The following is a 23966-nucleotide window of genomic DNA, read 5'->3' as shown; positions in this document are numbered from 1 at the left end:
TCCTAATTTTGTTACAGGATTAAGCTTAAAAACTAAGTTAAAATGACGGATAATCAATAAATCTCTTTTAATCTTTTTTCTCTTAGGGCCTCATGAAGCTCCGGTCACCCAAGGAGGGGAGCAGCGTCTGCTCCATGCCCAGCAGCAAGCCTCCCGAAGTGGGCAGCCTTTGCAATCTGCCCCCATGGGTTTCCAGGGTCCGCCTATGGGTCAACATGGAGGCTCTGCCCCAAACCAGGGCTTGGCGCCGTCGGCCCAGAACGCTCAAGCTCAGCACACGCATCTCCCACCACACCCACACCACCTGCAGAGCACTCCTCCGCCCTCTAACCAGGCCCCTCACCCGTGGGCACCTCCGCCTTCCACTTCCCACCCGCTCTCCTCACCCCCTCTTACCCCACAGAAAGTGCCTCACATACAGGTGAGTCTCCATCAAACAAAGGCTTTGATGTGGCTGCAGCGCCGTGAGTGTTGGAGAGATCTGGACTGTGTGCATTTGTTCTGTGTGTGGGTGTATTTCATGTTAATGTTTGTTTTTCATGTGGGTGGGGGAATGTGTGTTTGGAGTCTAAGGGAAGTGTGTGCACATGACATTTAAGAGCACAGCGGTGTATTGGGTGTTGCACATTGGGGGTTTATCGGTGTGTGTGTATGTGTGTTTGTAATGCTTGTTTTTTTTGTCTTTTGTGTGTGCCGCTGCTGCTAGCCTTGTGTGGTTGTATTTCCGTGTGAGTGGGGAAATGGATTTTTGCAGCTGTTTGCTTCCTGTGCGCAGCATATCCTGAGACGTGTGTGCAACACACACATGCACAGAGGCGCCACCAGCATAATCTCCCCTCGCTCTTGCTCCTGTTCTCCCCCTCCTCTTTAGAGGAAACCTCCCTTCCTGTCTGTCCCTCCTCCCCGTCTCCTCTCTTTCCGCTTGTCTGTCTCTCCAACTGTTTGTCTTATCCATTTCAGGGATGTCATCACTAAGTTAATGTTGTGTACTCGGATATGCAGAGAGATAGACAGCTTGGAAAGGACTGAGACAGTAAAAGAGAGGAAAAAACTGGGAAGTGCATAGGAGTTTGGGGGAAGGGTGATCACTAAGGGCAAAGAAGTGGTTAAAGTCCCACTCCAATCATCTTATGATCTATCGTAAAAGCCTTCCCAGGGGTCTTTTTACTATAATTATACAGTTTTTAGCCAAAATAGAAAAAAAAGCTGTTGTTTTCTAGGATGTAGTTCTTTAGAGTTGCAGTATTAGAAATTCACCTTTGAGTTGTAGGCAGGACTGTTGGTAAGCCCGCTTCACCACATCCTTCTGTTTACAGCCCCTCACAACCCCAACCTAACTTTACCGGTGCAACATTAATAGTGAGCAATATCAGAGCTATCCATCTATTTAGTTTTGAGCCACATGCCAGCTCAGACAAGAAAAATGAAGACGTACATGGAACTATTTGTCTGCAAGTGGATGCATCGGAAAGAAGCGGAGCAGGGAGCTTGTAGCCCGTCAACTGTAGCTTCTATGTCACAAGCTTTTTCCAATTATATTTTTTGTCTGCTCCTGATTCACAGCAATTGCTTAGGGTGTATTCAGACTGGAAGCCCAGACAAAATTCACTTCATTTCGTTCTGTATTCAGACTGCCGTCAAGTGAACCTTCCTGTTTCAAACCAAAGCTTGTAAAGAAGCCATGTCACTGAAGATCTCTTCAGTCATTGGCCAGGATTTATGAGGATGGTGCAAAGTAACGAGAGAAAGAATAATGGAAATCCTGCGCTTTGCAATCCTTGTCTGGATAGTTCTCTTATGCAAACTTTGTATTTCGCTGACCAATTTACAACGTGTGTATCAGGTACAAACACTACGTTTGTACTGTGGAGACTGCCAGGCGGAGACGGCTATGAAGGGATGCTAGGTGTTTATGATGTATAGATTTTGGGAAAACGGTGTGAAATCCAAAGTGTAAAAGTTATGTTAATGAGCCTGCATTCATCCAACCACATTTCCACTAGTTGCTGTTTACATCCCATAATGCTTGCTACTGTGGCCGCTTTGTTCCAGTTGTTCCGCTCCAAGCACAAAACTTATTCAGACTGGGGAAACTCAGCAAACGAACCAAGACCCCACCACAAAAGATGGGTTAGAGAGCGATTCCTGGTTTTGGACTGGGTGTATTCAGACTGAAAATTTGTCCAGATTATCGGGGGAACGAACTCTGGTTCAAGTTTTACATATCAATTGTGTCCAGTGCAGATATACCCTTTATTTTCTTTATACAAGTCCTCCACAATGAGGAAAAATCAACAAGAACGTTTAATAAACACCATTCACTGGAGTGGGTCTTTAAACTGATAAATCTGAGAAGATCTCTAGTAGAGGAGAAGACTGGTGGATGAAGTTGGTAGTTCTGAATGACAACCATCCGTGCATGTGTGTCCGTGAGTGAGCGTGTGCACAAATGCTGTTGCCTATGTCACGTGCCTCCGCCTTCCATTAGTTTTTGTTGCTCAAAGCCTCCTTTCTCCACTGACCCATTCATACACAATAGTCGCCCTGTGACCACACGCCCCAACGCAGAGTGATCTCTCTCTCTTTTTTTTCTGTTCATACTGCTCCCCCTTCCTCGTCGTAGACCCCCCTCCCTCCCCACCTCCAAGACTGCGTGGTTGTGTTCCGTGGTTGACATTTCAGCCGTCACACTTAATTTACCCAGCACTCCTGACCTAGATGCCAGGTTGACTGGTGAGCCCTGCTTCTCGCCTGGGTGCGCTGCATGTGCCGCACTGACTTTAGCTGCAGGCCCGGCAGCCCCTGTCATTATACACACACATACTCACAAACAGGCTCTGATAGTGCGGTCTGGAGTGGGAGAGTGAATCTGCCTTGGGAAATAGGATAGCCCAGGTAGAGGTGTAGGAGCAGCGTGTGCCTGTCTGTGGTGCAGGAAAGGAGATCTCTTCTGATGCGCTTGTTAGAAAGAGCCACACACTGAGCTGGTCAGTCAGTCAAGATGACTGTGTGTCTGGTACTCTAAGCTCCATCTGTTCACTAAGCATGGTTATTATACACGCACGCACACACGTGCATGTGTGCCTTCGTCAGCAGCTCAAGGTCACAGCTCTGGCAGAGTGTTATCCTGTGACCTTTATTCTACATCTCTCACTCACATACACACTCACGAACACACACACACAGTGTTGCGTGCAGCATTCTGGTTGACATATAACATTCTCGTCTTGCCCCTCCCCCTCGCTCAATCGTGCAGACGGCGAGCTGCTATACCATTTAGCTCCCTAATATTCTGTGGCTTTAAGGAAATGCGTCTCTGTGCTTAGTTGTCTCTCCTGATGGTTTTGAAAGATGGAAAATGTGCATCACACGTTTAGCGGTTACTTTTTTATTTTGCCGTTCAGTCAAAACTGAGGTTAGTCCTGCCACTGCAGCTAGAAATATTCAGTTCTCTGACCAAAAACTGGTTCCATTTATTAATTTTTTCCCCATATCTGTAAAGATAAGCAGATTTTGAATTGTCCAAGCTAAGTAAAGGTTTAGTAATATCTTCATGTCTTAGGAAAAATGCTGCTTAAATGTCCAGTTATCACTGTGACCTTTATGTATGTATAATAATTGACTCGAAACAATGTTTTAAAAATTAATACGCACTTCTATTTAAATGCTAAGGTTTTCCTTTACACAACAGCTTTTACTGTTTAAAACTAAGTGGTTTTACACTTGTTTGTTCTGTCATCAATGACTAGGACGAAGTATGACTATGAACATATTAAGACAATTTGAAGTTCACAATTTTAAATAAATGTCAAATACATTTTTAGTTATAAAAAACATCTGATATTAACTGAACAAAGGGGAACTTTTGTTATTGAAATTGTGTATTGTTACATCAAAAACAATGTCTTTGGAAGTTATTTTAAAGAAGAATATATTCGTTGCTGATGTTGTCAAATACATTATTATAATCTATTCCTTTAAACCAACCATAATTATGACTAATTTGATTATTTTATCTTTGAAGTGTTTATAGGAAGAATTATTTTGAGAATGTCTTCAGATTTGAGTTGTCCAACACCTTGTATGACTAACAACCAAACAACTGCAAGTGAGCTTCACTTTGCACAATAATGTTCATAAAGTGCCTGATAAATATTTGCCAGAGGCTCTATATCTTTAGATGTAGTAGTCTTAAGTCCTAAAATAAGATGTCTTTAAACTTAAATTAGTATAGGTAATACATTAAAAATACACCTTTTTTTAATGAACATCCGCAAATACAGTCCTAATGATGCCACTGTTACAATGTACATTATTTTTTGCAGATATTTCCATTAAAAAATAACAGTACTGTCTTATTAGAAAATCTGTCAACAAGTCTAGTATTGAATGAAATAGTTTAGTATATTCTGAGGTAACAACCGGTTCTCCCTTTTTCTATTCATTTATAACATAATGATACAAACTCAAAATTTCCTTTCTGAGTTTTTTTCCTGAGAATTCTAATACACCCCAGCAAGCTAACCTGCAGCGCTGATATTTTCTCTCAGTTCAAAGCAAACAGAAGAGATTTTACAGAAGAGATTTCTCACAGCCAAGGGGTAAAGTTAAGATCTGTTACAGTCTGAGTTATTGACTCGATTTACTTCTGATTTGTATGCCGACTTTTTGGAAAAACACAGACGGGATTCAACTGACTCACTGGATGGTTAAAAGCTAAATTGTCATAAAATACCTTTTTTTTATTAAATTAATTAAAATCTGAACTTGGCTTCTTTCTTTTGTTTGATGCTAAGTGTTCTTAAGTCTGAAGTAAAATGGTGACTTATTTTGCGCTGAGCTATACCTTCAAGGGAAACAAGGATCTTAATATTATTTTGACCAGCATTCCAAGATGTCCTAAAAAGTATTTACTAGTCAGTTAGCCTGGAATTTGAATGAGATAGTTTTCTTTTTCATTGTCTCAGCAGTGCCACATTTTGCTGGTGGTATATAAATTATCTTTTTAGTTTGTATAAAAGCAAGTTAATCATTCTCTGTTTTTACTGATAATCACACAAACTGAGCTAAAGAGGAGTCACAGAGGATAAAACACTTGGACAAAAACAGTGTTTGAATATATGGCAGATTTTCAGACCAAAGTAAAGTTGAAAATTTAATGTATTTTTACACAGCGTATGTGTTGTTTTTTTCCTTTATTGAAGTAGTCACAGGTGCTGTTAGCCTGTATCTATCTTTAAGTACAGTCAGAGCCGAGACTAAGTTCAGAGAAGGTAGTCTTTGCAGTCCTGATACAGCAGAACCTCCATGTTGTAGATGATGTTGACAGTTTCATGTTCCATCTTTTAGTCCAACCTGAAGCTGTCATAAACAGCACGTGTGATGCCACCACTGCCAAATCACAATTATCTATTAACTTAACCTGACGAGTGTAAAGTAGAGAACTCAAACTCAGGAGATCAGGAATCTGCTGGTAGATGATTGAATCATCGTCTGTTTTTCCTTTAGACTACTCCCTTTAGCCGCCCAGCTCTGCATTTATCCGGACTTGGGACTGACATATGAAAACACATTAAAGTAATTTACAGCACCTGGTAGTTTCAGGCGGCCTACCATCTGAGAACTAGGCCCCAGCCATACTTGGCTTCCAAGATCAGGTGTTCCCCGGATGATTGATTGCATCTATGTACTGGACAGATATTTCCAGTACATGGAAAACATACATTCCGTCCAGTACATCCATATCCTGGACAGTTATTCTATATTGTCCAATTTATAATTTAAAAAATGAAAATAGGTTGGCACATTGCTTGTCTATCAGTAGTTGAAAATGATGAAACTGTCTTATCTCCAGGTGTATTTTTGAGAGATGTTCGACAGTGCTGTAGATGAGTGCTGATGTTTGGTTGGGGGTTTAGATGAATCCATGGATGAATGGATGGACAGGCGAAAAGACGGTGATTAATGAGAAAATGATCTCAAGATTTCCCACTGCCTTTTCCTTGGAGACTTTTGATGTTTCTGCATCAGAAAGTCTTTTTTTTTACCTGAAACATTTATAGAAAAATTCTTTTGAAAGTGTCCTTACCCTGATTCAAAAAAGGGCAATGAAATCTTCCGCTGAACAAAATTTGAACATATTCTGAACACACAAGGTAGATTCACGGACACCAAACCTGACGCAGCACTCAGGCGTTTGTGTGTGTGTGGTTGTGTACACACTGTGTGTCTCCATTGTCATTCGTGTGATTGATTATCCAAGAAGCTTGGCAGGAGGACAGATTTATCTCCTGCACCACATATCCCTCACCATCTCTCTTTCCGCGAGTGTCTGTCTCCATCGCCTTCCCTCCCTTCCCCCATTTGTGCGTCTAAATGGCTCGGTTTACGTGTGTGTCAGCAGGTGTCTTGTGTGCCTGTGTGCAGAGGTTTGTGTGATGTGTGACCTTGCAGCACTTCAGTGTTTGTGTGTCTTCATTAGCATTCTTCTGATGGAAGTGAACTTTAAGTGATGGCACCCCAACTCCTTCCTGCTCCACGTGAACAAACTATGATAAGTGCGTGTGTACAGGAGGGGACTGCTGCTGTAAACTTGCTAATGCTCGCGCACACGCGCGCCTCATTGACACGCGCAGATGCGCACGTGTCACACATGCACACCAACTCACTCTCAAAGGCATAGTGTCTCTTGCTGGCGTATGAGACGCACACACTCCTCCTCGCAGTGCCTTTTTGAAGTATGGAGATAATTTATTCGTGTCATGATGCCTGATTTCCCATCTGCTACTGGGACCCTGAGCAGCTGGAGAGAAAGAAAGCAGGAGAGAAGGAGGGAGGGATGGAAGAGAGGGAGAGGGAGGAGAGGCAGCTGGAGAGGCTCCCAACAGCTGGTAACCAGCTTCTTGTCACAGGAAGCTTACTTGGGAGCAAAGATGAGGTGGAGGGAGAAGAGGGGAGATGATTTAGTCTGCAGGAGAGTAAAAAAAAAAGTAGAAAAAATGAAGTGTCAGCCAGTTTGTTTATTAAGGTTAGTCTGCTGGAAGAGGAGGGGGAGAATCAAACTCCAGGTTTGGGATGCAGAGGAGTTGGCGGTCACACTCGTGGATGGATGTATCCCCTTTCCCCCTCAACTCTGCCATCACTGATAAATTTAAACCTCAGCTTTGCAGAAATGCATCCACCTTGACGGATGTGTCGGCCTGTTTGGCAGAACTCTGAAAGGCACATGTCGAACGGGATGCATTTTTGAACTTAATTGTTGAGCTGAAATTCTCAGTTGGTCAGCAAGATTTTTGCTTTACTAGTAATTTGATTTCAGGCATATTGCCTAAATTTCTCATTTCGTTTTTTAAATCGGTTTTGACGCATTTATAATTGCCATTTGTCTAGTGAAGTCAATCATTTATTCCAAGCTTTTCCCTAAAATGCACACGTTCGCTTCAGTTTTTGTTAGAACTCGTTGAACTAATTTGAAGGTCTACTCTCTATTCTTTAAAGACCCACTGCAATAGAAATCTTTTTTCTGTTTTGTTTAACATGTTCTTGTGACATTTTTCTTATACAAACTTGAGTTTAAAATTGCAATTAAGAGTATTTATTTAAATCTTTGTTAATCAGGAGCAGATGAAAAAATGTGGTTGCAAAAGCTTGTGGTGTAGAAACTACAATTGGCGTGGCACACATTCCTTGCTCCGCTCTATTCTGATGCATCCACTTGCAGACAAATAGATCCATGTACGTCTTTGTTTTCCATGCTGGCATCTGGCTCTAAACCCTACGGCTGGAGAGTTCCAATGTTGCTTGCCATTTTTGTTGTACCGTTAATGTAAGATTGGGGTGGCGAGCGGGTGTAAGCTAGTGGTAGAGAGTCTAAACAAAGGAATGATGGTAAATGAGGGCAGACTTACTCCGCACCATTAGTTACACCCACAACTTGGAGGCAAATTTCTAACAAACTTCTGCTGCTCTGAAGAAACTATGTCCTAGAAAACTACAGATTTTTTTTTTAATTTTCACTAAAATTGGTTTAATCATAATCTCAAAGAATTTGGGACACTTTGAAAATAATATATTTTTTTCTCATTAAATTCTTTTACATTACATTGTAATTTCTTCATAAATAATTTTTTTTCTATGTTTTTCTTTTGTTTTATTTCCAGCATTCCCCCTCGGACCTATCAGGTGATGCCTCAATGATGGTTCCTGACAGGCCACCGGTTGGCACAGTAGCCTCGGGCCAGCCTATCTGCACAGAGAAGCCTAGTGATCAGGAGACCAAGCCAAAAAAGAAAAAGAAGAAGAAAGCTAAAGTAGCTGGAGAACCAGAGGGAAGCATGACAACGGTAAAAGAAGGAGAAGAAAATGTAAAGTCAGAATTTCCTGGAGCTGCAGGTGATGCAGGTGAACAGGCAACAGGCGCAGGAACTGTAGAAGGAAGTTCACCACCAGTGGAGGAGAAGAAAAAGCGGAAAAAGAAACCAAAGGAGAAGGCTGAGGGCAAGGAACCCAAACAGCCCAAGACCCCGAAAACACCCAAAACACCTAAGACTCCCAAAGAACCCAAGGAGCCCAAGGAGAAGAAACCCAAGAGCACCACACCCAAGGCAAAGACTCCGAAGAAAACCAGGTAGGAACCACATTTCTGCATGCTGAAGAACTCTGAACATGATGTACTGGTTCATTTGAGTTGTAATATCATTAGACTGAATGAGCACGCTATACAAATGGTAAATTTTGTAACATTTTACTACCTTCTTTGAAGGCCGAAAGTGCTTTACAGTCACAGTCCCATTCACTCATCCACACACACATTTATACACTCAGCTGATGAACTCTGGCGCCAACATACAACTACCAGGAACAAGGTGAGGTTCAGTGTTTTGGCCAAAGACCCTTCGATTTCTATAGACTAAAGCTAGAGAATTAAATTAAAATAGGGCATTATTGGTCCATTATTGTATGTTCTACATCTGCACCCTCTTAGTACGTTTTAGCCAATTATCAAAAGTGTAGAAAAGATTTATATAAATGGATGTTTAAAGATGTCCCAAAATCTGTAAATACTAGATTCCTGTAAAAAAAAAAAAAGCACTTGAACTGTTCTAGAAGTTTAAGAAAATGTATTAGTTCACAATGGCAACACATTTCTTAATACCTGTAATGTATTAACCTTTTTAAATTAAAATGGGTCAGTAAAAATAAAAAATATTAAATTTGACATAAAAATATGAAGCAGGGATCTTATCTGCTGCAAACTAATCTGGTCGGTTGAAAGAGCTGCCTTCAAAATTATTGTAATCGTAAATAAATGATGGATCAGACAAATCAAATAATGGTTTGCTGCAGCTCTAGTTACAGTAAATAAATCCTTGATTGTGTGTCACCAAGCACAGGTTTATTCAAACCTGAACATTAAGCAGATCTGTCAGTCATTTGACCAACCAGACAGAACCAAAGGGGTCACAACCTCTGAGCCGTGAACTGCCACACAGCAGTTATGACTGCTGATAATTATTGTGTCCGCTGAAGCAGAGAACTCCCAGAGAAAAAACTGTGACTCAGTTCTTCAAATTTCCTGGGCTGTTCTCACGCTGCTGACTAAAACGACGCATCTAAAATTCTAAATCTATATTCTGTTTAATATAATTTCTTGCACTTTATTTAGATTTATTTTCATGACTTTCCAAATGCAAGATGAGACTTCATTTGTTTATCCTATTTTGTTTTGTTTTACCCTGAAATAAAACATATTTAAAATACAAAAAAATGTTTTAGTTTGGATTAGGGGATTTGAACCATTGACTGTATATGAGAACTGGACTGAATGACCTCTCCTCCCTCACGTTCCAAACGGGAAGTACCCGCTGGTCCCAGAAAGCCAAAATCCCACAGACTTCAATTGAGAAATAAACTTCTATTTTTTTAGTCATTCAATTTGTCAGAATAACCATTCTTATTCTAATACATCTTTGCTAACCTTGTTTTCATTATATTTTTACTGTAGCGCAAGTTATCAATGAACTGACCAGTCAGATGCCTCGAAGCATTTGATTCTATTGAGGCTACTTTCAGTTGAAGGGGTGTGGACTTCTAACATGCTCACTACTGAGTGGAGAGCGCGGTTGCCATAGATTATATTCTAAAACCTAATTTCCATTGAGCAGTGCAGTACTGTATGGTAAGGATTGGTACAGTACAGTTAATTTTGGTGAGCGCTTCCATTCAGGTAAATCTCACTTCCACTGAGCGTTCTGTTGTCTGGTGTAGACCGCTAGCGTGCCGCTAGCTCACCCTGTAACACACCGATAGGATAGAAAGGAATGTTTGTAGTTCCCCCACAGACCAGGCCTTGCTGTTGTTTGCAGGCATTTTCAACATAGACTCGTGAACAAAAGAGAACACAGGAAACCGCAAAAACCTGAATGCTTACAAACGTTGGAAACGTTAGCTTAAATGAGCACCGTATTTGCGATTTCTAATGTCGTCATCACTTTCTGACAATCAAAGGGTGGCTACAGCGACTACCCCCCAACCGTTTTGTTCCACTTTTCAAAAGACCTACTACCGATGCGAACCCCAAGAGGTACGGTTCGGTGTTGTTTAATGGCTCTAATTTACAATGGAAATCCTCAGAAGACCGGGCCGTATCGTACTGGACAGCTCACTGAAAACGAGGCTTTAGACAGACGGATCAGTCCCGGCTTGTCTGGTTTCAACATTGCGACAGGTACATTGCTGAAAAATTACGACTAAATTAACTTAATTTGTTGTTACCAGAAGTAAGGCATTTTCTCACTCGCTCAGTCCAGTTCTTTGTACACAGTCAAGGATTAGATCCTGCACTGGTAACATCTGCTGGACCTTGTTAGCCCCGCCAAAGACTGAAAATTCAGTGTAAGGTTTTTTTTTGTTTTTTTTTTTAAATCTTCCACATTTTTTTCCTTAATCTGTTTTTTTTCCCTTACTGGGACAGAGTGTTTAAGGATGGGGATAACCAGTTTTATTTAGTCTGTTTAGTTTAACAATTAGCTATTGTTTATATTTTATGACCAACCTTCTGCTTCTGTTCAATGACCAGCATGAAGCCCAAAGAGGCCATTTTTTTCTGAAATTGGGCTATATAGATCGATTTAAATTAAATAATTAAGCTCAACTTTAATGATATTGTTTACATATTTACTGTTCTATATGTAGATTACACAAGCATTTTGTTTGCTCCTGATTTGTCGCAATTTGAATAACAAAACACTCAGTAATGAAATTTCAAGCTTAATTTTTTTTGTATGTCCTCCATCAGTAGAAAAATGCCACAAGGACATGTTAAAAACACCCAATACACATACAATGATATTGATCCCTCAAATGAAGTTCTTATCAGTTGTAATCAGTCACCTTAAGGTCATTGTTTACTTTTTGCTCTCCAGTCTTATCCGAGCTCCTCCTTACACTTTTCCTCTCTTCCTTATCGCCTTTCCACCTTTCAGGCCAGCACACTTACAGTTCTTTGGTTCTCAAACCTGTAGCTTGTTTCCTTTTCTGACATTGATGTGTTTTCACTTTGTTCTGACACTCAGTCAAAAGCAGAGGAGTTTTGAAAAAGGGCGTTTGTGTATGAAAGGCACGTGTGTCGCGTTGTTGTGTAGGTGGAAACTCGATCGGGCGGAGGAATGTGTCAGCACGGCCCCCTATCTCACTCCAGTCCACTGTCCTTGAATCTCTCATCTTTCCTCTCGGCCCCTTTTATCCAGAGGAAGGAGCAGCAGTGGGCGGGGGGTCAGCGCTGGGGGAGGCTGCGCCGGGTGTTCGTGCGCCAGCTACTTTAAAAGAATCTGGGGTTTGTGGAAAGATGGGGCTTGTGTTTTGTGTGTGCGTGTGTTTCTTGGGGGGGAGGGGTCATTCATTGGTAGTCTTTGTGGCAGAAAATGGCGTCTAATGATAATGAGGGCCACGCTGCTGACCACTCCAAAGCCACAACTGTGTGTGTGAGGGCAGGGGAAACATGGGGGTGGGGAGTCCATTCTCTGATCAGTGTGTGTTGGTAAACTAAACTGGCTCTTATCTGTTGTCGGGCTTTCCTCCATCTTGAGTGGCAGCCTGGAGCTTCCAGGTTAATTTAGCATAATAATGGCTGCTGGCCATTCACTGCAACTCTAAAATGGTGGCCGTGCACTATCCTTCAACCATCATCTAAAATTCTCTCTTCTTCTTTCCCCTCCCTTTAAACCCACCTCTTCCTGAAGTTTAAGAGTCCATCCTTTCATCTGTTTTTGCACTCCAACTTCCTCCTTAGTTCTGTCTTTCAAATGCAAAACTCAGCAACAAGTTTGATTTGTGCAGGAGTTTTGTCAGCTGAGAAGAAATCAGTCAGTTTTTAATCTTCAAAAAAAGTAAAATTATTCTGTGCATAATAGTCTGTTTTACTGAGTTTTTAGTGACATCAAACATTTTTAATCAAGTCTAAAACTAAATGATTTTCATTTTTAAAATTCCATATTTCTCAGGAGTATAAGGCTGAATCTGAGTTTTTTCCGTACCCCTAAGGCTTCTCCCTACCCCTACGTTTAGCCCTCCAAACAGAGTTATGAAAAAATAGTGTCTTCAAATTCAAACGGTACTCCCACTCGATGATGTCATCAATCGTCGGCAGTCAGCTCCGTTAGCTCGGAGCTGCTAGCGCTCGGAAATGCATAACGTTGGTTTATAACTTTAAAAAGCTCTTGCTAAAACAAAAAAATGCCCTTTCAAATGCTCCTACAGTTGGAGGGGCAGGGAGAAGCCGTAGGGGTAGGGGAAGAATTCATATTTGGCCCAAGTCTCATTTTCTTTTGCACATTTCCGCCAAGGATACAACTTATACTCAGGTGCAACATATATACGAAAAACACCACTCAAACAATATTATTTTCTATAGTAAAATTGTTTCCACTTCTCTTTTAATTAGCATTATGTGGTTTTTAGCCTAAATCAAAAAGCCTGTGTTGCTTTTTTAAGACAAATTTTCTGCATGTCAGCAATAACTTATTAGAAGTTCTCCTTTTGGGTTGAGGGCGGAACTGTTAGGCCACTTTAAAATCCAGGTTACCTTTGTTTACAGCATCTCCTGTTAGCTTACAGCTCCTCGCAAACCCAAGCTAACATTAGAGTAGCAAGAAAATGGCTTGCATTGTTGGAGCTATGCAGCCTTACAGTTTTGATCCTAGTGGGAGTCTGCATGAGGAAAACGAAGACGTACATGAATCTATTTGTATGCAAGTGGAGGATTTAAAATTGTAGTAGAGAAAAGAAGAGAGACTTGACCCTCATGGCAAACTTGTGCTTTAGCAAACCATGGGTTTTCATTTGCCTCAGAAACGCTGTTTTAATCTTTAATTATTTTATATACGTCCCCATCATGAAGAAAATGCTACAAGAACATTAATAAACACGCACACACACAGAAAAAGGAATGGGTCTTTTAAAAAATTAAAATAAGCTTTTGTTTATTTTCCCACTAACAACAGCTAGAGGGCATTGTAGATGTATTCGCTACAGACAGCAACACAGAAGCGTGAGCTTTGGGCTTGGTGTAGTTGTTCCAAAGCGAAAGGATTAAGATATCAATCGATTTAGTCATTTGACTTGTTGGCATGTTCTTTATGGTATGGTTATCTTAATAATTGGTTCTGTGTCGCGCTAATACACTAGACTCTTATTCAGTTCCTCGTATGTTTCATGAAGCAAAATACAGTAACGGTAGTGAAGCGTGCATATATTGAGTCTATTATCTATTCAAGATGAAATGTCATGTGTATTCCTATTTTTGTGAATTGATTAAGTAAAGATAATAACTGATTTTGTAGTTAAATAATAGCTTTGTTTGGAGACAATAAAGCTTTAACCCTTGTGCTCTTTTATGGGGTCCAGATGACCCCACCCTTACATTGATGTTTGATCCCTCTTATGACAAAGATGGACAGGATTTATGTCTACCACGGACACCAGTGAAGATAAAAAATCCTTGTAAAAAAAAGTTCAGCTTGTTGTCTTGTGGGGTCCAGGTGACCCCACTTAATGTAAACACGCCTAGGATAGCACAAGGGTTACACAACCCCTAAGCAGGAAATGGGGGAAAAGCCAGCAAAGTTATCCGTGAATCATCTTCTGACTATTATTCCACTGTTACAGATAAAACATTTAGAAAGTTTAGCCTCGTTTCCAATGTTTAGTCCGGTACAGGAGGAGTAGAATGGAACGGACCAGTTAATTCTGGTCAGCGTTTCTTCTCCGTTGAGCCTTGCTTCCACTGAGTGGTTTGTTTTCACAGCGCATGCGTGGTGTAGACCGCTAGCGTGTCATTGCATCATTGTAGAATAAAAAAGCAAGAACAACAGTGGTCCTCTTCTTATTGCTTTGCTTTTTGTACATTTTGTATACAGGAATTTATGTTTCTGTTTTAGTCTTTTAAACGTTGGGTAGTTGGCCTGCATTTGTACTGCTTGAACCACGCCAGAGTTCACTTGCAAGTAAATGGTGTCCTTTTTAACTCTAACCAAAGTTTGTTTGTTACACCAGCCCCATCAAGATTATTTAGGACTTTCATCTGGACCAAACCACCCTGGTGTGATTATGCCCTTACTTGTTCAGAAGAACATTTTTCAGGATGTAGTCGGTGTTCCATTACATGTTTAAGGTAGCTCACTACTGATTTCAATCAGTGGGAGGACAAATTACCACCCAAGCTTTTTAGTCTTTGTCTTGTAGCCCATACCATACAGCAGTGGTTTTTTCCCTTTGATCTGTGTATTTGCTTCTCTTTTATGAACAAGTAAACCACGATGCCGTCTAAAAGCTTTGCTTTATCAGTGTAACCAGGATGTTATGCTGCGCTGTTAAAACATTTTAGCAAAGGCTGCTTTGTGGGTTTTTCTCTCAATTACTCACAGGTTTTTGGTACTGTCGGAAGGTGCGCCTTGTTATATTTTTTAGGTTTATTCAGAATCTCTAAGGGCAGCAACACTTTTCACACCAACAGGTTTATTCTAAAGTGCTAAACACTTGAGCACAATTTGAAAATGCAGATTTCCCTTGTCTGTTACATTTTTTACTTAAAAGACCCAGCTATTTTCATCATAATGCTTTAGTGAGTTTAAATTGTGGAATATATCTGTACACAAATACTGTTGTTTAAATCACCCTGACCAGACCTTGTTTTTGTTTTAATCAGTTGCTGTTCAGAATTAAGGCAGGAAGTGAGTTTGTTTTGGCCAAGGTTAGAGGGTAGACAATGATCCCTCAAACAGTTCCTCAATGGCAAATACAGTCTGTGTGCTCACACTTAATGAAAAGTCAGGACTTGAACACTTATACCTTCTTTACCGCTGGTTCAGCTCCTCTGGACCTTGTGTGTGGGCAGTCCACAGAGTATTAGGTGATTTTACTTGTCCAGTCTGCTCACTCCTCTCCTTTGACCTTGCCATCTCTCCCCATCCTACTTTTCCTTCGCCGTCTTATCACGCTCTCCCTCTTTCTCTCTTTACCTCCCTCAGAGGAAGTCCATCTATAAATAACGCTGCTCTCAGTTGCCACACCCTTTCCCGTGAGAGTGTGTGTGTGTGCGTGCGCGTGTGGTATTTGTTTGCCAGTACACACAAAGACAGACATGCATGCATGCATGCGGGCAGGCACCATGCTTTGTGCACGTTTGCAAACATGTGTGCAAATACAGCACTTTCTGATCACACAGATCTGCCCGTGTGATGCCTTCTGGGCCCTTGTGTTTTTCTTTTATTGAGCGTGGGAGGGGTTGTGAGGGTTGCTTATGGGGTTCAGTGTAATGACTCATCAGAGCAGCAGGTGTTCCTGACACCCCACCCCTCTTGGTTTTGCCGTTATCTTGTCTCTGTCGCTCTCCATATTTCCCTCCTGTTCCTCCCCTTCATGGAGGAAATTGCACCTCTTCTTTGAGGCTTGGTTTGAAACAAGTGGAGCCAGAGCAGTTTACTGTGTTTACCACTAGGGGGCTTTTTTAACAAGCAAACTGGGCCCCATTCATTTAAATTTTGACAAAGAAATAAAGAGATACTGGTTTTAAAACATTCTTCTCTGCAATTATATTTACAGAATTTTCTACTCCACAACGTGCACTTAAAGGCTTTATATAAAAAAAGACACTACATCGCGGTCTGTCAAAATGTTTTTGTTTTTTTTAAGATTTTGTTATGCAAGTTGCAAACCAGGTTAAATGTTATCGTAAATAAGCTAATCCAGCTAATGTGTAGCTGTGTCAGACTGTTTTATTTATTAATTTTTTTACATGTCACTAACAAGGTTGGGTATAAGTGTAGTTACAGTAATGTTTGTTTTAGTGTCTTCAGTCTGTCTTTGTGTTTCAAGCAAGCGTGGGAGTTACAGGTGTAAATATGCTAACGCAGTTAACACTTATAATGTACCTAGGTCTCGGCTATTTTTGAATTTCCAACCCAAATTCCTAACTACTAAAAAAACTATATAATGCAGGATTATAAAGTGCCCTGGATTTTTAAAGCAATTCGGACATAATCTAGAACTTGTTTGTAACAAGGTACGCTAGAATGCTTTTTTTCCCCCTAAGTGGTGGATATGATGTCACCAATTTCACAAAGTAAAAATCTAATCAATATGAACATTTTGCGTCTATTTATCAATCCACTGTGTTCTGATTATGAAAAATGTGGATTATTTACTAAAAAATTAGGTTTGAACATTTTTTGCAGAAATTGTTCCAACCCTCCACATTGTGGTCTGTATTCGCTCATATAGTGAGCATCAATGCACACTGGTTTTGGGCAAAGTCTTCTGGGAAATTTCTAGGGCATGTCTGAATTGTAGATTCGGACAGCACTCTAGAGTTACTGTGAACACAGTTCAAGTCTGACTGATGGACGGTCTTACATTGCCTCTAAATATTTTGTCGCGCTTATTGCACCTTACAATTGGGTTGCCTCATGAATGACAAAAAATTATAATTCGTTGCCTTCTAATCCAGTGTGCCCTGTAGTACAGAAAATACTGGTATTATCTGAAACCTGTGTTTTAGGGCTGATTTTTATCAAATTTAATTGTATTTTATTGGACAAGTAGAGATCACATAGCTCCTTAGATTGGCCTTTTTTTTAAAACAAGGATTCTGAAATGTCATAGCCTTAGTGGAAATGGCCATTGAGATGAAAACTCAGTTAAGTTGCATTCCATCTGTCCATCAGGAACTTTTATGAAGGCTGGCTTCTTAGCTTTTTGTATTTCTGTAGTGTTTTTATTTTTATTTTTTATTTGATCATTTTGTTTCTTGGAACAGTGGAGCAGGTTTTGGCTAACATACAATAAGAAGTAACTTTATTCTCAGTCAGGTTTGTTATGTTTCAGTCAGAATTAGTTGTTTTACCTCCTATTTTTAAAAGTCTTTAAAAATATACACCTATGAATGAATCCGATTCAGTAGAGCCACTAGTAAGGAAGATGAAGTAGCTGAAAAGTGTGCTTCAGAAGACCTACCCCATTAGCGTTTACTTTTTCTTTTTCAGCAGGAGTTATATTGCTGATGCATGGGGACTTTTTTCCCCATGTGCAGGTCATTCTTTATTTTATGTTCAGATCCAGTCTGAATTTTGAAGCATCCACATTTGTTTTGAAGAAAGAGTATACCTATAATTTATTAAAAAGGGTTGAACGTTGACGTTATCTCACACTGCTATACAATTTTGTTTATCCACTAAAGCAGCTATTTTCTTTGATGAGAAGAGATGGACTGAGCAGGAAGAGCTGCAGAGAGGTGATGATGCAGTTGAGAAGTGAGGCCATGAAGATGCTAGAGGAAGAGGGGGAAGAAAGAAGCCAAGTGGGAGAAATGTGTGTGTGTGCGTGTGTGTGTGTGGGGCCAGATGGCTTCAGCGTGTGGCGACCAGCCAGAGGAACAGGTGCAGGTCACATGACCAGCCGTTACCACGGAGATGGTGATTGCTCTTGGCGTGAGGATGAAAGGAGAGGGCCCCAGGGACATAGGGGGGTGAGAGATGGAGGAGAGGGTAGTGAGCAGGAGGGAGGGAGGCGCACAGTGCAGGAGAGAGAAATGCAGGCTTACAGTTCTGCAGAGGGCAATGCAAACACACTTTTGGACCACAAAAACTATATGCTTGCGACTGTTTCAAACTGTTGAAAGTTTTAATAATTTCTTATGTATTTTAAATATATTTTAATTTTCACTCCGATCATCTTTGGATCTATTTGGAAAGCATTCCCAGGGGTCTGTCGTTTTCTAGGACATATTTTCTGCAGAACAGCAGCACTTGAAAGAAATTTGCCTTAGAGTTGTGCGTGGGACTAAGCCCACCCCCGCTTCCCGACATCCTACTGTATTCACGCTCTCTTGCTAGCTTACTGCCCCTCGCAAACCCAACTTAACATTACCAGGGCAACAAAAAAAGTGGGCAATATCGGAGCTATCTAGTCATTAGGGCTGCCACGATTAGTCGACTAATCGACGACTAATCGACTATTAAAATAGTCGATGACTAATTTAATAGTCGATTAGTCGTTATTTTATATTATATGGAGTCAGAATTTAGTAAAATTGAAAGTTATTATGATATTCTGCTAGCTTCTTGGACTATTTTGGCATTTATTACAGTTTTTAGGCTATTTTGGAGTTTTAATTTTAGCTACATGCTAGCTGTTTTTGCTAACAGGCTTTTTAAAGATGTTTTAGGCTGTTTTGCAATTTAGCTAATATTTAAGCAACATGTTTGCTGTTTTGGCTAATTCAAGCTTTTTTCGTTTTTTAGGCTATTTTTGTGTTTAGCTATTTTTTAAGCTACATGCTAGCTGTTTTGGCTAACTTAAGCTTTTTTGTTGTTTTTTTTATTCAGGCCATTTTGGAGTTTAGCTAGTATTTCAGATATATGCTAGCTGTTTTGGCTAATCTACGTTTTTTTTAGGCTAATTTGGCCTTTAACTAATATTTTAGCAGGATATCGGCATCTTCAGCCATTGTCACCAGCATCTTTTGCAACCAAATTCAGCTTACATTCTATCTACGATAATGCTAATGTGAATATATCTAGTTTTTAGTTAGTTTAAAGCTAATTATGCTTAAGATGTGTGTTTTACATCCACTTGTGTATGACCCGATTAGTCGACTAATCGTAAAAAATAATCGGTGATTAGTCGACTTTTAAAATAATCGTTTGTGGCAGCACTACTAGCCATACAGTTTAGATGCCAGCTCAGGCGAGGAAAGCAAAGACATGCACAGATCTAGTCGCCTACAAGTGGATGTATCAGAATGGAGCAGAGCAGGGAGCTAATGGCTTCTACATCCAAACTACAAGCTTTTTCCAAAAGTATTTTTACATCTGCCCCCGATTCACAGCAATTTGAGTAAACAAATATTCAGAACACAATTATAAGCTTAATTTAATTTGAAAGTGTTCTCCATCATGAGAGAAAATCCACAAAAACTCCAACACATAATTTTTTTTATCAGAGTGGGTCATTAACATCAGCACTCTAAAGGATATCTGTAAACTGGTATTTTGACTTTGAAGGTCTGATTCAGTTAATCAGTTTGTCATGAAACTTTATCTGTCTTTGTTTGCCCCATTTCAGTCTTTTACACTATATACTTTTTTTTGGTACGAGTAGCCTGCTGTTGCTGTGAAGTCATACTATGCTAGTTTGAGCAGTTTACGGCATTTTCATTACATTTGTCATAGCAAATTTATTTTATGGCTTCTTCTGTTGGTTTTACTAAAAATTGATGGTATTTTATAAACATGGCCACATGGAAATGTGAATGATTGGAATTAATAGCAATAAATGTATCCAGGAAGTTCATGCACACTTACATTTAGTTTGGTTTATTTCACATACGGCACCATTAGAACAGGGCCTGACACGGGCAAACCCACAGACAAATCAGGCAGTTGCTCACTTTTGGTTAAGATGGACTGAAACGAGCTCTGATATGATGAGAAGCACCAAGAATATAAAATCTGCCAGTTCCCCAAATTCTTTGACTATCCTGTATGGTGCATTTACCCACAGCATAATGTTCACCTTCTTCTAATTTGTGCTTATTCAGGCTCAGATTTGCTACTCATACATCATTTGCTCCCTTTGGTGTGCTTTGGAAAGTTGTTCTGCATTCACACTGAAGTGAAATGCACGAAGGTACGTGTGTGAGTGAGTTGAGGTGTTCGCTCTAAAGCAGATCAGGATCTTTTTGTATGATACACACCAAGCAGTCTGCTAGCTGCCTGAGAAAATGAACATGGGAGCAAATCAGATTTGCGAGTGTGAATGTACCTTAACTAACTTTGACTTTGCTTTTAGATTTTGTTTTTTATCTCGGATGTTGATGCTAAACTTCATAGTACAGGAAACTTTAATGTAGGTTTCACTCAAAGAAATTATGAGCAAAAGGTTAAAGGAATCTGTATGTAGTGAAGTTTTCACTCAGAGTTTATAAAGTCTATAGGTTGACTATCTTGGTTATGTGAACAAGACAGTAATCTTTAGTCTTTTTGCTTAATAATTTACTCAAATTAAATCATTCATAGCATTATATATAAACAGAATTGGGGACCAAGAGGAACTGCGGAGTCTGTGTAGAGTTCAAGTTGAAAAAGAGAATACTCTTTTCAAGCGAGGTAACTTGCAAAGCAACTTAATGGCATGTAAACATGCTTAAGAGGCCAGACTGTAGCTCAGGAGGTAGAGTAGTTTATCCACCAGTGAAAATGGTTGGTAGTTGGACTACAGCCTTTGACAATGCATGTGCCATTATCTCCTTTAGCAAAACACTTAACATGTTATTTCCAGAAATGTCTGTGTTGGTGTGGAAAAAATAATTACTAAATGGACCAAAATCAAGAATCACTGTGTGTAATGCCCACATGACGTTGCTGAATATGAAGCACTTTCCAGTGTTGTTGACCTGAAAGTGCTTTATAAATGCAAGCAGTTTACATTAACTTCTATCAATGTCCATGCATTTAGGTCTGAATGTTTGCATTAGCCTGTTCGCTCATTTTTAAGGCAGTCACAGAGTTTCCCTTATGAAATAAAATGATGTATTTATAGATTGCTCTACATTCAGATGTAAAACTGAATTCCAAAGACTTCACAAATGGGACAAATTTGCCCCTGTGCCTGCCTGACAGACGCTCCACATCAATGTTTGGATCGGAGGGTTTAGCAACCAGCTAAATGGTTCACCATGAGAACAGGTCAAATGCAGAGAAGAAATTTCACACTCAGGTGTGTGACTTGATTGTTAAGAACAATGCTTATACACAATATAAACATTACATTTGGGTCACAAACATTTTGAAATAATAAATGTGCCTATTCTGCATACTTGTTAACTGAAAGTATTTTGCCTTTTACCCTTTTATGTGTTATTTATTGACTATGGTGGATTTAGTAAGGCGTAAACATTTCTGCCGTCACATAAGTCATAGAAAGGTAGAGACAGCTGGTAAAAATCACATTGGTGTAAAAATCAGGTCAAATGGATTACCTGTATGGTGTATATGCTAAAATAGAGTGAAGTGTTTATTACACTATTCAAAACTTTCAACCTGTTTTTTAAGTAATTGATGTATTTTAAAATTATTCGACATTTTAAATTGTATCATTTTTTTTTCCGTTTTTATTTAAAAAATACCAGTTTATTTTAATTTGATATATTATAATCAAAAAGTTGCAAAATAACTTTGTGGACTTGTTGGGCCTTATGGATGTTTTGTCATTAGAGTTGTGCTGCATTCACACCAAATGTAACTCGTGTGGCGTCAAATTTCCTGCTAGACGCTTGTCTTAAAAAGGTGTTCTCAATCTCTCATGGTATGTGGGAGGAGCTACTGTCCAAAGTTTTCAGCTGCATCCCTACGTGGAATGAGTTGGGAGATCAGGATTAATTTTGGAGAGCTCTACAAAAGCAGAGGTAAACATGTCTCAGGTCTGGGTTCCTGAGATCTTTCAAAGACTCTCCCAGTATGGTGAGGTTCTTCATCTACTGCAGGAGATGCTTCTGTATGACGTCTGCTTTCAGCAGTACTTCTGTCTCTCTGTGATTCAACTTGGTGACTTGCTGTCCCGCATTTATCTGAGGAGAGAAAAAATAAAAACTAGAAGGAAATTAGAGGAACTTTTTATTATTATCTAGACACAAAAAAGAAAAATATAAAGTTAATAACGATCAAATTGTTAGTTTTGGACTCCACCCCTTGATTACATCATCAGCACGTCATGAGCTAAAGCTGCGTTCCTAATTGATTGACACAACTCAAATTCTTCACCAAAGTTCACATATTTGGGCCACACACATTAACTGTATATAACTGGCTGAGCAGGTATAACGTCATCCATAGAAAATGGCTCACTTCCTGCTCTAGTGGAAAGAAGCCAACTCGGTCGCCATTTTCCACAAAACGGATGTCGCCATGTTGAAGCCGGATGACAGTGATTGGGCCAAATCAGTCTGAGTCAGGTTTCTATGGCAACTACAGTCGCCAATCATGAGTAAGCTTGTTTGAAGTCCACGCCCCTTCCACTGAAAGCGGCTCGAGAGAATGTGTCAATCAAACGTTCGAGGTGGGGGCCAGCGGGCACCACATGCTTTTACTGAGGTATCTGATTGGTCAGTTTATAACTAGAAAACAAATAGGATTATAATACAAAGCAGTATCAGAGCAAAAATGGTTATTCTGAAAAATATAATGACTGAGTAATAGCTGTTTATTTCTCAATAGAAGTCTGGTATTTTGGCTTCTTGGTGCCAGCAGGTACTTCCTGTTTGGAACGTGAGGGGGGGGTCAACCAGCCCAGTTCTATATATACAGTCAAAGGCCACACATCAGAATTTTTTAATTTCAGGCTGCATGACCTTTGATTGTGTTTGCACATTGACTTAACTGGACCCATCTACTCCACGAATCGCTTTATGTGGAGAGGGTTCACTGGAAACAAAACTATACCATCTGAATGAGTTGTGTATGGACAGTACATCGTCACCAGACCTTCATCATGCACATTTGTGCTCTGTGCAAATGGCATTATGAGTACAGACAAGAGAAGAGGGATGCTGAGTGTCCTCTCACCTCTGTGGTGTGAATGCACACACACTCGCAGATGGAGCCAGCTCCTCTTTTTTTTCCTTTTCCATGCCAGAGATTAGAAAAAGCCTGAGGGCCTCTGAGCGCCTCCCCCCTCCTCCCTGTGGGGCCTCTCTCTCTCTGTCTGTCTGTCTGCCTGTCTCTCTCCCTCCCTACCCATATCTGTCTCCCTGGACACCCCCCCCCTTCCTCTCTAGGCCTCTATCTCTCCATCTTGCTCCCTGTGCCTCCATGCAGTCTTTCATCATATTAACCCCCTGTGTGCCAGAGCCTGAGGCACACTAATGATTTCTAAATGGGTAAATCAAACATGGCAATTGCCGTGGGACAGTTGGCACACACACACTTACACACTCACACATGAGGCTAGGTGGGGTGTTGCAGAAGTAACGCTATAAACATTAGCACTGTGATACATTATTCTGACTTTTTTTTTTTAAATCAGTGGATCTAACTTTTTTCTCTTCTTCCTCCAGCAGTAAAAAGGTGGAGTCAGAGGGTGGGGCTAGTGCTGCTAAGAAGGATTCAAAGAGAAAGAGAGAGTCATCCGTCAGTGAAGAAGTGGAGGTGAAGTCCCCGCCTCCCTCCCCTGCTGACGAAGAGGAGGACGATGGTGTACAGGTACAAGACGAGCTGAGTCTACTTGTTTGCTTTTCAACCCCCTCCGGAATATATGAAGTTACAGGTAAACAGCGTGATGGTTTTACAAAGTGCAGAGGAAAGGACCATAAAATCATTGCAGATTCCTCTGCGTCACAGCTTGCAGGAACAGAGGGCACAGAGCCAGTTAATGTTTGTGTTGTAAGCTGGCCTTGTTGATAGAGCAAGCAGATAGGC

General features: G+C 40.3%; 1 protein-coding gene across 5 annotated transcripts in view; it reads left to right on the top strand.

Annotated features, from left to right (window-relative positions):
• chd7 (chromodomain helicase DNA binding protein 7) overlaps positions 1-23966 on the top strand; it is a 94062-nt gene that overhangs the window by 30416 nt on the left and 39680 nt on the right. For 4 of the 5 annotated variants that reach the window (XM_024273346.2, XM_024273349.2, XM_024273348.2 and 1 more), the window contains exons 3-5: positions 87-421; positions 8160-8626; positions 23606-23750. In XM_024273346.2, coding sequence (XP_024129114.1) covers positions 87-421; positions 8160-8626; positions 23606-23750 — 947 coding nt within the window. The remainder of the gene's footprint in view (positions 1-86; positions 422-8159; positions 8627-23605; positions 23751-23966) is intronic. The other variant, XM_024273350.2, reaches the window with a different exon arrangement.

Source organism: Oryzias melastigma, linkage group LG17, assembly GCF_002922805.2.
Source record: "Oryzias melastigma strain HK-1 linkage group LG17, ASM292280v2, whole genome shotgun sequence".
NCBI lineage: Eukaryota > Metazoa > Chordata > Actinopteri > Beloniformes > Adrianichthyidae > Oryzias > Oryzias melastigma.
The sequence above is the reverse complement of the archived record's forward strand: the minus strand, read 5'-3'. Positions and strand labels throughout refer to the sequence as shown.